Genomic DNA, 14336 nt, shown 5'->3' with positions numbered 1-14336 from the left:
ATATTCTTGGACACAGGGGGCAGTATTATATTAGTTACAGTATGATCCTGTACATGGGGGCAGTATTATAGAAGTTATATTCTTGTACATAGGGGTTGTATTATATCAGATATCGTCTAGTACATAGGGGTATTAAAGTAAGTATATGCTTGTACATATGGGCATCATTATACTAGTCATATTATTTTACATGGAGTAGGATTACAGTATATTCTTGTACATAGGAGCAGTGTTATAGTGGTTGTATATTTGCACATAGGGGGCTATATGGTAGTTATATTGGTAGTATTATAGCAGTCTTGTACAAAAGGGGTCAGTATTATAGTAGGTATATTCTTGTACATAGGGACAGCATTATAGATGGGGGCATCTATATTAGAGCTGGTGTATAAGGTAATGTACATGGTTAATCAAGCTAATATCTACTGGTTTGAAAAGTGAGAAATAGTAAAAAAAAAAAAGTGACACTTATCTAAACCAAAAATAAACACACAGCAGGTTACACTTCCCTACTGACATTGCTCTTTGCAACTCATACAAAATGCATAAGTCATCAGGAATCAGCAATGAGCACAGAGAGACGAGCTAACAGATTAGTGGCTGGAGTAGTCCTTCAGCCATGACTGCTTCAACCTATTCACTTACTCTTTTCACTGGGTCTAAGAAGATCTTGGTGTAAAATAGTTGGTCACTATCTTCATCAGCTCCATCCCAGTCTGCTACCAGTTTATGCAGATGTGAAGCGTAGCCTATGAAAGCTGCAAACAGGACAGAAGAGTGAGAAAAATTCTATATAGTCACCCCTGAACAAAGAAAAGTCATAATGAGAGATCAGTGGCGATCTATCAGGAACAATAAGTAAAGGAAATTTCTGACCAGCACCCAAGGAGGTTAGGCCGGAGCTACACGGGGACATGATTGTCAATGGTTCTGCAGTATGATATGACATGTGCGATGACTGTGACGTGACAATAGCAGGAAGTCCATCACGGTTGAATTTTTGGTCGCATTTTGCAAGTTGCACACGACTTCACTCTCAGACCACAATTCAAGTCGTGTGTGAATGCAACTTATCTGTGACAGCCAAATCATGGTCACACAACAGAAAGTTGCATACATTTTTGGGGTCATGCAACTTTTCTGAGATTTGCAACATGTCACCATGTAGGCCTACAGAGGGCAATGGGTCCCTAGCAGTGATGGTCAGTTCGCAGTGTTCGCCAACGAACACATGCGGGCTGCCATCTTGACTCACCCGTCCGGCGATGCACAGATAAGCCCTTACCTGTGCCGTGAGCCGGTCTGAAATCAAATGCGGTCACCAGGAGCAGGCAGTTCCGAGAACAGCCGCCGGGGGCCTTCATCAGGCTGTTCTCGGAAATGCCTGCTCCCGGTGACCGCATTTGATTTCAGACCGGCTCGCGGCACAGGCACAGGTAAGGGCTTACCTGTGCATCGCCGGACGGGTGAGTCAAGATGGCAGCCCGCATGTGTTCGTTGGCGAACACTGCGAACTGACCATCACTGGTCCTTAGTTCCTGGGAATAGTAGAAGTCACAGTTCAAGGGCAATCAAGACCATTAATGAGTGTATACCTGCAGAGCCCAGAAAGCGCTTGCCCTCTATGACAGCTGGATACTTGGGCTCCAGACGCCGCTCAGGATAAGCCACTGTTTCTGCTAAGAAAACCACTTTGCTTTTAGCTTGCTTGAACTTCTTGAGGAGTTCTCCTGGACCTGAGGCGAACACCGTGTCATAGCTGCAAAATAATAAAAATATAACAGAACGATATAACAGTCCATCAAGACACCATTATCAATACCCAATGAGCATGTAGCCTTGCTTCTGAGAACATGTGACGTCACTGAGGCACAAAATGCCTCATACCTCATCTTATATATCAACATGGAGTTGATGATCCATTTTTACTTATTACCTTTCAGCAAAGAGGATGACGAGTTCTTCATTATCTGCATATTGCTCCAAAGCGGTCTTCAGAAGTCTGACTTTCTGTCCATCCCCGTGCCATTCTTCTCCACTTCCCATCACCTGTAATAACATTCCAAATAGTGAGATTTAAAGGACCCGCAACCGGGAACAGATACATCCCTGACAGGGAAAGCACTTCCATATCAGTGCATTACCTCCACAGGACTTGTACCTCAATATGCCATAATTGTAGAATTTCCTGCAGCCAGCCAGGAATGTTTCCATTTGGAGGTTGAAAACCTTTCTGCATTATGTCCTTCTCAGACAGGTGCAGGGTTTGTTACAGTGTATCAGAGCTCTCTCTACTATCAAGTCCTGCAGAAGTGTCAGCTAGACAATAATAATATTCATAATAATTCCTATAGCACCAACATATTCTGCAGGGCTTTACAATCAGAGGGCTCATGTAAAAACATTATCAGACATTAACACATTAACAAAAGGAGGGCCCTGCTCACAAGAGCTTACAATCTATGAGGAAATGGGGTGACACAAGAGGTAGCAGTACTTCAACTTCAGCAATCATCAACCCATCTTAAAGGGGTTCTCTGGGCTTTTAATATTGATGACCTATCCTCAGGATAGGCCATCAATATCAGATCCAACACCCGGCAACCCTGCCGATCAGCCGCATGAAGGGAAGGCGCGCAGTGCCCATGTGCCGTCTCCCTTCTCTCTTCCTGCTCGCCATAGACATAGCAGCTGCGAGCAGTAAGACAGAAGAGAAGCGGCATACGCGCACTGCGCGCCTTCCCTTTATACGGCTGATCGTCGGGGTTGCCAGGTGTCGGACCCCGACGATCTGAAATGAATGACCTATCCTGAGGATAGGTCAATATTAAAAGCCCAGAGAAGCCCTTGAACAAAATAGAGGAGGACATATAAACCTGAATGAGTTAGTCACCAGCCAGTATACGTTTGAGTGAATGAGGTGTGGTGGATTCAGTTTGATGAAGGGATCATATGCTGAAGAATAATGTTGAAGGAGGTAACACAGAAGAGTTAGATTAGGGGATGTCATAGGCCACTCTCAAAATATAGATGTGCTTTTAACAAGCACCTAAAACTGTGGTTGTTGGAACGTAACGTAATTGCCTGGGGTAGCGCATTCCAGAGAACTGCTGCAGCATGAAAGAAGTCTTGGAGAGGACAGGTGGGAGGTTTAGATTATGGTGGTTATGTTAGTGGTAAATCATTGGCTGAACAGATATCACAAGTAGGGTGGAAGATAAAGAGGAGGGAAGAGATAGTGCAGGATAGCACCATGGAGGGCATGGGCGAGACTGAGAAATTCTAATTGAATTCTATACTGTATAAGTAGCCATTGCATTGCATCGGAGTAGCGATTAGACAGATAGATGAGCCTGGCTGCTGTATTCAGGATATATTGGAGAGTTGAGAGTTTAGTGCGAGAAAACAATTAGTAATAAGTTAGAGTTATCAAGACGACAATGGATCAGGACAACAATAAGAGTTTTTGCTTAGCGATGTTTCAGAGATGTAGGTGACATGACCGGGCAAGTGTTTGAGTATTGGTGGTAAAGGAAAGATCAGCATCAAACTTGACCTGAAGACAAGGGGCGTGCTGCCTCGGTGTTAGGGTAGTGCCACACACTGAGAGGAAGATATCAGTGTTAGGTAGGTGAGTGATGGAGAAAACACGAGTAGTTCAGTTTTAGAAAGATTCAGTTTCAGAAAAAGGACATGATGTAATCAATCAATATTTCAAGTCACTAAAAACTAAATCACTCAAAGCAGAGATCCTACAAACTATGAGGACACAGAATAAAAAGTTGGAGAATTTTTCATTATACAAATGAATAAACTATTTATATAAAACTGGAAAACCCCTTTAAATTCATGCCCTGAGCTCATCAGCAGAAGATCTGAGATCAGTGCAATTCTTTTTGCCTTGTCTTTATACACCACTAATCTGGAGTAAGGATGTTAAGTCAGTCCTCAGGTATTTCCTCTCTCAGTCCTGAAATTCCTCATCAAAATGGCCTGAGGGTCAGAAGCCGTTTATCACACACCTTGACTTTGTAGTTGAAGCACTGCGCTGATCTCTGGAATCTTCTGAAGCCGTCTGTCTCTTCCGTGGCCACAGTTAAGACTAGGAGGTTGTCTGGAAGAAGAAGGACAAATGAGGTAAGTAGTCATCATCCGTGCTGTCAATACAGAATGTTAGGTAATGTGGAAGCGGCCATACTGTGGACTGGGAGAACAAGGAAATCCAGACACATTCTTACTTAAGACACTTAAAGGGGTTCTAATATCAATGGCGGGGTTTATCATGGCCCGCTGGATTTACTGTAACTTGCGCTAGAAACTCGTGTAAGTCATAGCTGAAGTCTAAGCCAAAATTTAAATTACGCACGTCTAAATTACGCGCGTCTAACTCCAACACACAGAGGATCAGGGGGATTTCTCAGCATTTTCAAGACCTCTGCTTATTGTCAGGTAAATGGAAAGATTTTGCTTTACATCCAGAGGTTGTAACCCACCCTGATCATGTTTAAAGGGGTTTGGAGCTGACAACCCCTGGGGTCCTCCTCTGTCCATAAAAAAGGACTCCCCTGTCTGTGGTCCCACCACTGCTTCATTCTCACCTACTTCTAGTTCCCTCAGGGCCAGGAAGCGGGTTGGGATCCCGTGACTGCTGTGACCCATCTCAGGACTAAGTGGTCACAGTGGCTTGAATGCTGTCACAGCGGTGATGAACCATTCAATCTGCTGAGGCCTGTGACTGGCTGCAGCAGTCATGGGACCAAGTCACTTCCTGTCTTGTGGGGACTGGAGGCGGCTGGGAATGGAGCAGTGGTGGGACCACGACCGGTCAGTGGGAATACTAGGTCCAAGGCCGGACAACCTCTTTAACTGACACAGGCTTGATTAGCACATGTCTATAACAATATTCAATAATGAATGTTCCTGTCCACTGACAGCAAGCAGAGATTTTGAACTGGTAAAGAATTTAAACATCAAGTTGCATTTATTATTGGAGGTATTGCTTCTTGCTTATGTTGCTGATGATATAGAATCTGCTCATGCGCGATAACATATGGGGAAATATTATACCGCTGTACAAATAAGTGGTCCTCGAGTAGCATTAAAATTGATGATGTCCCTGTATGTGTGACCTCAATGGGGGACATTTATCAAACTAGTGTAAAGTAGAACTGGCTTAGTTGCCCATAGCAACCAATCTGATTCCACCTTTCATTTTTCTCAGCTCCTTTAGAAAATGAAAGGAGAAATCTGCTATGGACAACTAAGGGTGTGTTCACATTGGCGTTACAGTTATAATGGGAACATAACGAAATTTTAGAACGGAATGCAAAACGGAAGCCTTTAAGATGCATTCCGTTTTGCTCCGTCCTAATACATGTCTATTATTTTTTCCATCATGTATAACGGAACGAAACAGAACCGTTATGTGCCCCAACTGACATGTATTAGGACGGAGCAAACGGAATTTCTTTTGACGGCATCCGTTTTGCATTCCGTCCTAAAATTCCGTTACATTCCGCTATAACTCTGCGAACCCAACCTAAACCAGTTTTCCTTTACACTAGTTTCATATATCTCCCCCCAATGGATTCATATGGGGGAAAAGCTCATAAGTCAATCGCGACAATTCCAGAATCATCGGAATTCTTGTGACTAAAGCAAGTCACGTGCAACTTTTCTTTCACGTAGGGCAGCACTGAGGTCACACATGGGCGGTGTTATAAATCTGCAGTTTTAATGCAGTTTGCGGTTGACCAAATGTCCCGTGGAGCCTGAGCCTAAAGATTATTCAGATTTATGGCAGGTGGTGGCATCCATTCCTGCAGGGGAGGTGGCCATGCATGTTCCTCCAACATCCATTATGTTAGAATTGAACTAGAGAAAGAGCCGAGTCTTCCATCATTAGATGAGCACAAATCAGGAGGCGGTAGATACTAATGGCAGCAATATGTGATACAGAAACCTTATTGAAATCAGGAAATGTCATCAGTCATCTGGATCTGCTCTTCCCATTAGACTAACATGGAGAAACAATGTCGAAAAGACATCACGTGACCCCCAGAGTCTCTTCCTCTTTACTGACAGAACGTTAACCCTTAAAGGGACACTTAACCTAGACTGTATCTTACCTCCTATGGCTGCTACAAAACGAAAATGCTTTTGTTCCCTGTTATAGCCATTTCAAGCTGGGAAGAAGATTGCTGTAGAATTTTTTAATTTAAACTTTTTTTTTATTTAATTTTTTCAGTTTATACCTACATCTAAGATTTAAAGCACTCCCCTTGTAACGTTACTATTACTGCGGTGAGGTTTAGTGGCCCTTTAAAGGGAACCTGTCATCGGGATTTTGTGTATAGAGCTGAGGACATGGGTTGTTAGATGGCCGCTACCACATCCGCAATACCCAGTCCCCATAGCTCTGTGTGCTTTTATTGTGTAAAAAAACGATTTGATACATATGCAAATTAACCTGAGATGTGTCCTGTACGTGAGATGAGTCAAGGACAGGACTCCTCTCAGGTTAATTTGCATATGTATCAAATCGGGTTTTTTTACACAATAAAAGCACACAGAGCTACGGGGACTAGGTATTGCGGATGTGCTAGCGGCCATCTAGCAGCCCATGTCCTCAGCTCTATACACAAAATCCCGGTGACAGGTTCCCTTTAACCCCTTAGGGACGCATGACGTACCGGTACGGCATGTTTCCCGAGTCCTTAAGGACCCATGATGTACCGGTACGTCATGGGTTTAAACAGCGATTGCGGCGCGGGTTAATCGGAACAGGATGCCCGCTGAAATCATTCAGCGGGCATCCTGTCACAACGCCGGGGGGGTGGTCATGTGACCCCCCCGTATCGGCGATCGCCGCAAACCGCAGGTCAATTCAGACCTGCGGTTTGCAGCGCTTTCTGCAGTTTCTGATCCCCGCGGTCCCTGACCGTGGGGATCAGAAACTTTAAAATGCCCAAAATTAAGATTTTTTCACTCCCCCCTGCACCCCTGAATGATTTTATGCCGGCGGGTGGTGCAGGGGGGGGTTGCAGGCGGTGCGGGAGGTGCGGCAGGCGGGATCGCGATCCCCCGCCCGCCTCCTCTTGAATATTCATTGGTGTCCAGTGGGTATACCAGAGTGTCAGCACATTGCTGACACTCTGGTATAAACGGCTGACATCTGTGCTGTGATGTCAGCCGTTTAACCCTTTCCATACCGCAGTCCGTACGGACCGTTGTATGGAAAAGGTTAACAGTCAGGGAGCTCCCTCCCTCTCCCATTGGGGGGCTGCTGTGCCTTTGCAGCCCCCAGACAGGATGGGGTCACAGAGGGAGGGAGCCCCCCTCCTTCCCCTTCCCCGTCTGCTCAGTTGTGGCAGACGGGGAAGGTTCCCATGGCAACAGGACGCCTTCTCAGGTATCCTGCTGTCCATGGTGCTGAACAGATCTGTGCTAAAGGCATAGATCTGTTCAGACAAAGTGTGAGTGAAATACAGTGCAGTACACTATATAGTGTACTGTACTGTATTATACAGACATCAGACCCACTGGATCTTCAAGAACCAAGTGGGTCTGGGTCAAAAAAATGTTTAAAAAAAAGTGAAAAAAGGAAAGATAAAAAAAACACATTTATCACTGAATAAAAATGTGTTATAAATAAATACACTACACATATTAGGTATCGCCGCGTCCGTAACGACCTGATCTATAAAACGGTCATTTTACTTTCCCCGCACGGTGAATGCCATAAAAGTAAAAAAATAAAAACTATGAGAAAATTGAAATTTTGCCCACCTTACTTCCCAAAAAAGGTAATAAAAGTGATCAAAAAAGTCGCATGTACGCCAAAATAGTACCAATCAAACCGTCATCTCATCCCGCAAAAATCATACCCTACCCAAGATAATCCTGTAAAACAAAACATGCAATGCAACAGCTCTCTGCAAATCAAATAAAGTACTAAATTGCATAATAATTGCAAGTGCTATACTAATAAGTTAGAGATGCTTGGCAAATCATTTTGTACAAAATTATTTGAGCCCGTCTGCCGCATGTCAAGGCGATCTCTGTAAGACGGGTTCCTAACACTAAATTCTACCTGTTATGTGCCATGACGGCTACCATATAATTCAGCGAGTGTAGGTTCCACATGCATGCTGGGCCTGCCTTACTTTCTGTCATTTTTGGTGCCAAATGGCCTCCATTATATCCAAGGAATGCAGGTAGGTACCAACATGCATGCCGGGCCCACTCCACAACACTCCCGGTGCCAAATGGCCACCAAAGACTGCAATGAGAGTCCACAAACTATCTCTCTCCTGGTGCCAAATGGCTTCCAGTGAGTGAGGGAGAGCAGGCCAAGCTATATACTCACACTAATTGAAATCAGCCTATGGGGCAGACGAGTTGGTCAGGAGTGCACGACTGAGGTGTCAGCCACACCTCCAGTACAAACTGCAAAGAAAAAGGGGGTCAGTCAGCACATCCCAAAGCGCAGAGGCACGTTGCTATGGCTGAGAACAACACTGTAAAACAAAACATGTAATGCAACAGCTCTCTGCAAATCAAATAAAGTACAAAATTGCATAATAATTGCAAGTGCTATACTAATAAGTTAGAGATGCTTGGTAAATCATTTTGTACAAAATTATCTGAGCCCGTCTGCCGCACGTCAAGTCGATCTCTGTAAGACGGGTTCCTAACACTAAATTCTACCTGTTATGTGCCATGGCGGCTACCATATAATTCAGCGAGTGTAGGTTCCACATGCATGCTGGGCCTGCCTCACTTTCTGTCATTTTTGGTACTCAAGATAATCGCCAGAAAACTGAAAAAACTATGGCTCTTAGACTATGGAAACACTAAAACATGATTTTTTTTGTTTCAAAAATGAAATCATTGTGTAAAACTTACATAAATAAAAAAAAGTATACATATTAGGTATCGCCGCGTCCGTATCGATCGGCTCTATAAAAATATCACATGACCTAACCCCTCAGGTGACCACCGTAAAAAAATAAAAATAAAAACGGTGTAAAAAAAACTATTTTTTGTCATCTTACGTCACAAAAAGTGTAATAGCAAGCGATCAAAAAGTCATATGCACCCCAAAATAGTGCCAATCAAATCGTCATCTCATCCCACAAAAAAATGAGACCCTACCTAAGATAATCGCCCAAAAACTGAAAAAACTATGGCTCTCAGACTATGGAGACACTAAAACATGATTTTTTTTGTTTCAAAAATGAAATCATTGTGTAAAACTTACATAAATAAAAGAATTGTATACATATTAGGTATCGCCGCGTCCGTGACAACCTGCTCTATAAAATTACCACATGATCTAACCTGTCAGATGAATGTTGTAAATAACAAAAAAAAAAAAACGGTGCCAAAAAAGCAATTTCTTGTTACCTTGCCTCACAAAAAGTGTAATATAGAGAAACCAAAAATCATATTTACCCTAAACTAGTACCAACAAAACTGCCACCCTATCCCGTAGTTTCTAAAATGGGGTCACTTTTTTGGAGTTTCTACTCTAGGGGTGCATCAGAGGGGCTTCAAATGGGACATGGTGTCAAAAAACAATCCAGCAAAATCTGCCTTCCAAAAACCGTATGGCATTCCTTTCCTTCTGCGCCCTGCCGTCTGCCCGCACAGCAGTTTACGACCACATATGGGGTGTTTCTGTAAACTACAGAATCAGGGCCATAAATAATGAGTTTGGTTTGGCTGTTAACCCTTGCTTTGTAACTGGAAAAAAAATATTAAAATGGAAAATCTGCCAAAAAAGTGAAATTTTAAAATTGTATCTCTATTTTCCATTAAATCTTGTGCAACACCTAAAGGGTTAACAAAGTTTGTAAAAATCAGTTTTGAATACCTTGAGGGGTGTAGTTTCTTAGATGGGGTCACATTTATGGAGTTTCTACTCTAGGGGTGCATCAGGGGGGCTTCAAATGGGACATGGTGTCAGAAAAACCAGTCCAGCAAAATCTGCCTTCCAAAAACCATACGGCGCACCTTTCCCTCTACGCCCTACTGTGTGCCCGTACAGTAGTTTACGGCCAGATATGGGGTGTTTCTGCAAAGTACAGAATCGGGGCAATAAATATAGCATTTTGTTTGGCTGTTAACCCTTGCTTTGTTACTGGAAAAAATGGATTAAAATGGAAAATTTGCCAAAAAATCTAAATTCTGAAATTTTATCACCATTTGCCATTAACTCTTGTGGAACACCTAAAGGGTTAACGACGTTTGTAAAATCAGTTTTGAATACCTTGAGGGGTGTAGTTTCTAGAATGGGGTCATTTTTGGGTGGTTTATATTATGCAACCCTCACAAAGTGACTTCAGACCTGAACTGGTCCCTAAAAAGTGGGTTTTTAAAAATTTCTGAAAAATTTCAAGATTTGCTTCTAAGCCTTGTAACGTCCCCCAAAAATAAAAAATCATTCCCAAATTTATCCAAACATGAAGTAGACATATGGGGAATGTAAAAGTAATAACTATTTTTGTAGGTATTACTATGTATTATAGAAGTAGAGAAATTGAAACTTGGAAATTTGCAATTTTTTAAATTTTCTGGGTAAATTTGGTATTTTTTTATAAATAAAAATTTTTTTTTTTTACTTCATTTTACAAGTGTCATGAACTGCAATATGTGACGAAAAAACAATCTCAGAATGGCCTGGATAAGTCAAAGCGTTTTAAAGTTATCAGCACTTAAAGTGACACTGGTCAGATTTGCAAAAAATGGCCAAGTCCTTAAGGTGAAATAGGGCCACAATGCTTATAGGATTTAGAACCCAAACATTCCTTTTTTTACGTTTTGGGAAAAACAAAAGTCTTTTGTGTAAAGACAAGGCAGGTATTTAGTGCTGGCCGCACTATTTAAAGTGTAGGATTACAACCGGGAGCTGAATATGCATTGGAGTGCTATCGGTGGGCTGCCCCGTGCTGGTGCTTCCTGTGGATGAATAGGTCTATTTGTTCTCGTCATCTCCTGTCACATTCTACACACAGTCTACAAATCCATCCTCCAAAAAAAGATTCTGTCCATATGCCACAAAAGGAATTTATGGGACAAGCCCAAAAGCACAATAAGGGCCCATGCAAATTGCGGTCCGCAATACACGGGCAGCGGTAGTGTGAATCCCATACTGCAGCGCTGTCCCATTGACTTGAATGCAATCCGCAATATAAGGAAAAAGTTAGGACATGTCCTATATTTTGCGGTGCAGAGGCACAGACCCAAAAGCCCACCTAAATGCTTTGTAGTTCTTCCGTGGACTTCCAATCCATGCCTCTGCTCCGCACCGCGCCGTAGCTTGCAGATTGAGGACCCATTCAAGTCAATGGGTCCACATCTGTGATACAGGATTCACACAGCCAATGCCCATATATTGCGGACCCGCTGTTTGCGGTCCACATTTGCGCGGTGAACAGACTGCCGGAGTTTATTGTATCTGGCACACATGCCGACTTTTGGTCGGACAAAAAAATACTACACACAGCATTTTCAGTCCAGCCGAAAGCCGGCATATATGACGGAAAGTGGTCAGACCCCCTCCAGGTCCCATTACAGTGAATGGGGATCCGGCGGTGCAAGGTGGTATCCGGCTATGCCGGATGCGATGAACTCTGGCACGCTGTTCCTACGACGGAACAGACTGACAGAGTTCAAAGTGCATATGTGAACCCATTCATCTGTGTTCTCCATGGACCAATAAAACGGATACGGCTGTGTGCATATATCCGTATGGGGGGGAAGCGGGCAATTCACGTTATCTGTGCACTGGTGGCACCTATATTCTGTCAATGGAGGGCGCACTTACTATGCCAATCTACTGACAGCATCCTCCTGTATTCTCTATTCATACAAGGACTGCAACTCTGGAATATAGGTGCTGTGACCCAACATATGCCTGCAGTATGCCACTGTCCATATGGACTGCTCTATGGACCTGTGTGACCTAAGCTTACAGCCGCCATCTCAGCGGCACCATATTATGGGTATCATAAAGTTGCCGCGGTTTATTGTGCAATTTCTTAAAGTTGGAGAACCCTTTAAGTATGTGATAGGTACTGGTCTGCAGCCTCTGTACTAGGGCTGGTGACGGTTGTAGGGTACGGGTCAGCAACCTTCAGCACTCCAACTGTTGTGAAACTACAATTCCCAGCATGCTCTATTCATTTCTATGAGAGTTCTGAGAAGAGCAGAGCAAGTATGCATGCTGGGAGTTGTAGTTTCACAACAGCTGGAGTGCTGGAGGTTGCTGACCCCTGTTCTAGGGTTAAATGGGTTTCCACACTATGATCAGAGAACTGTGCTGAGGGAGCGCATACAGATGCAGCAGTCTTGTCCTCCGTAGCACCGATCACAGCCTGTCATGAGGGGGGGTCTGAGCCATATAAGATCCTGTCTCCCACTTATTGGCGCCAAGAGGTTCTGCAGCAGCTTATATAACTTGTTACAACACACTCAATATATTATGAGACAGAACAAGTCTCGGCAGGGGATGGGTAAGCTTGGACAGATTACTAGATGGCTGTAGTCTTCATGTTCATCCGGTTCCTCAGAGATGACTGGAGACTTCCAGTGAGTCCACGAGGTTCACAGAGATTAGAAAAACATGGCTGCTTTCTACCAGAAACAGCACCACCCCTGTCCACAGGTCGTGCATGGCATTGCATCTCTTCCCCACTGACTACAATGACGCCGAGCTGCAATACCAGATGCAGACCATGAAAAGGAGAGGCGCTGTTTTTAGAAGAAAGCAGCTATGCTTTTTCTGATCCTAGACCATTGATCAGCAGCTAGACCAGGATGGGCACTCCAGCTCTTCTGAAACTACAACTCCCAGAATCTTCCTTTCACTTCTATGGGAGTTACAATAACAGCCAAAAAAGCTTGCATGCTGGGAGTTGTAGTTTCACAACAGCTGGAGAGCCGAAGGGTGCTGATCCTAGACTAATCCTTGAGGTCTTGTCCTGGTGACAGGTCTGGAGCCATTTTTAGCTGGCTGTATCCAGGATGCTTCTCCTCTAGATACTTCCAGACACAGAGGAGCCCCTCCAAAATACTCCAGTACTCAAAGTACCGCTAGTGCCCCCTACACAGCATGCATGTACCATGGCAGAACTACAGAAGTACAGCACTGCGGCACCATGCAGGTACAGGCAGTGTCTGTAATATACAGAATTCTACAAGTGCCGAACATAGTAACTCACCCGCCGGGCTGGAGCCATGGGCCCCCAGGGGCCCACAGCTGAGGAGCAGGGAGATCAGGAGCCCCAGGAACATGTCGCAACTTCCACAGAAGCTTCCACAGGAATCCCAGTGACCCCAGCCTCCTCAGGACCCTGCCACGCAATGACCACACCCCCTCCCGAAGCCTCTCACGTCACTCAGGTCCACACTCGCAGCTGATTGGCTCACAAAGTTCAGAAGCTCCACCCACACCATGACAGGAAACTTGGGAAACTCTTTCACTGCCGCGGCCTGAGGCTGGGAAATATAGGGTTAATGGGAGTTCTAGTGGAAAACTGTCACCTGGAGCCATTTATCGCGCAGGAGCAGACTATGCGGCTCACACAAGGGGTGGAGCTGCGTTTTTTATCATGCCTGAATTTTCCAGGTAGCGGGCCAGTGCATGAGCTGCTGCAGAGCCAATACTGTAATCTGCGCGGGGGCCCCAGCATTGGGGGAGGGGAGCTGGCTGACAACTCAGCAGGGTGCACTGTACACTGCTCCTGGCCAGATGTTACTGGGACTACGTGCAACACGTGAGGAGTGTGCAGAGCCCAAAACTACTGCTCACCCCTGCCTGCACCACTGTATAGACAGGGTTCTGATTCATTCATGTCTTTCTAGCTATACAGATAATAATTCTATTAAATGTTATTTCTAATATTATTTGTAGATATATTATTATTTCTAATATTATATATCAGATCATTTTTAATACTATTATTATACACTGCCTGTCTAAAAATAAAAGTCACCACCTGTATTTAACTAAGCAAATAGTTATGATCCTCCTATTAGATAATTACTGCATGGGCGATTATCTTTCAGCTGGCAATAAGTTATTTAACCCCAACTGGTGCAATAAGTTGCTTCTCATTTCTTAAACAACCATGTCGAAAGACACATCTCGTGGTCGCGGAAAAGATGTTAGTCTGTTTGAGAAGGGTCAAATCATTGGCATGCATCAAGCAGAGAAAACATCTAAGGAGATTGCAGAAACTACTAAAATTGGGTTAAGGAACTGTCGAACGCATTATTAAAGACTGGAAGGATAGTGGGGACCCATCGTATTCGAGGAAGAAATGTGGCGG

General features: G+C 44.0%; 1 protein-coding gene across 1 annotated transcript in view; it reads right to left on the bottom strand.

Moving 5' to 3' along the window:
* The window catches only part of PLOD1 (procollagen-lysine,2-oxoglutarate 5-dioxygenase 1), a 30485-nt gene extending 17117 nt beyond the window's left edge, over positions 1-13368 (bottom strand). The window contains exons 1-5 of the mRNA XM_040430590.1: positions 13227-13368; positions 4023-4114; positions 1937-2049; positions 1596-1759; positions 646-758 (exon numbers count right to left, since the gene is read on the bottom strand). Coding sequence (XP_040286524.1) covers positions 646-758; positions 1596-1759; positions 1937-2049; positions 4023-4114; positions 13227-13299 — 555 coding nt within the window. The 5' untranslated portion in view covers positions 13300-13368. The remainder of the gene's footprint in view (positions 1-645; positions 759-1595; positions 1760-1936; positions 2050-4022; positions 4115-13226) is intronic.
* Between the last annotated feature and the right edge of the window lie 968 nt (positions 13369-14336).

Source organism: Bufo bufo, chromosome 1, assembly GCF_905171765.1.
Source record: "Bufo bufo chromosome 1, aBufBuf1.1, whole genome shotgun sequence".
NCBI classification, from domain to species: domain Eukaryota; kingdom Metazoa; phylum Chordata; class Amphibia; order Anura; family Bufonidae; genus Bufo; species Bufo bufo.
The sequence above is the reverse complement of the archived record's forward strand: the minus strand, read 5'-3'. Positions and strand labels throughout refer to the sequence as shown.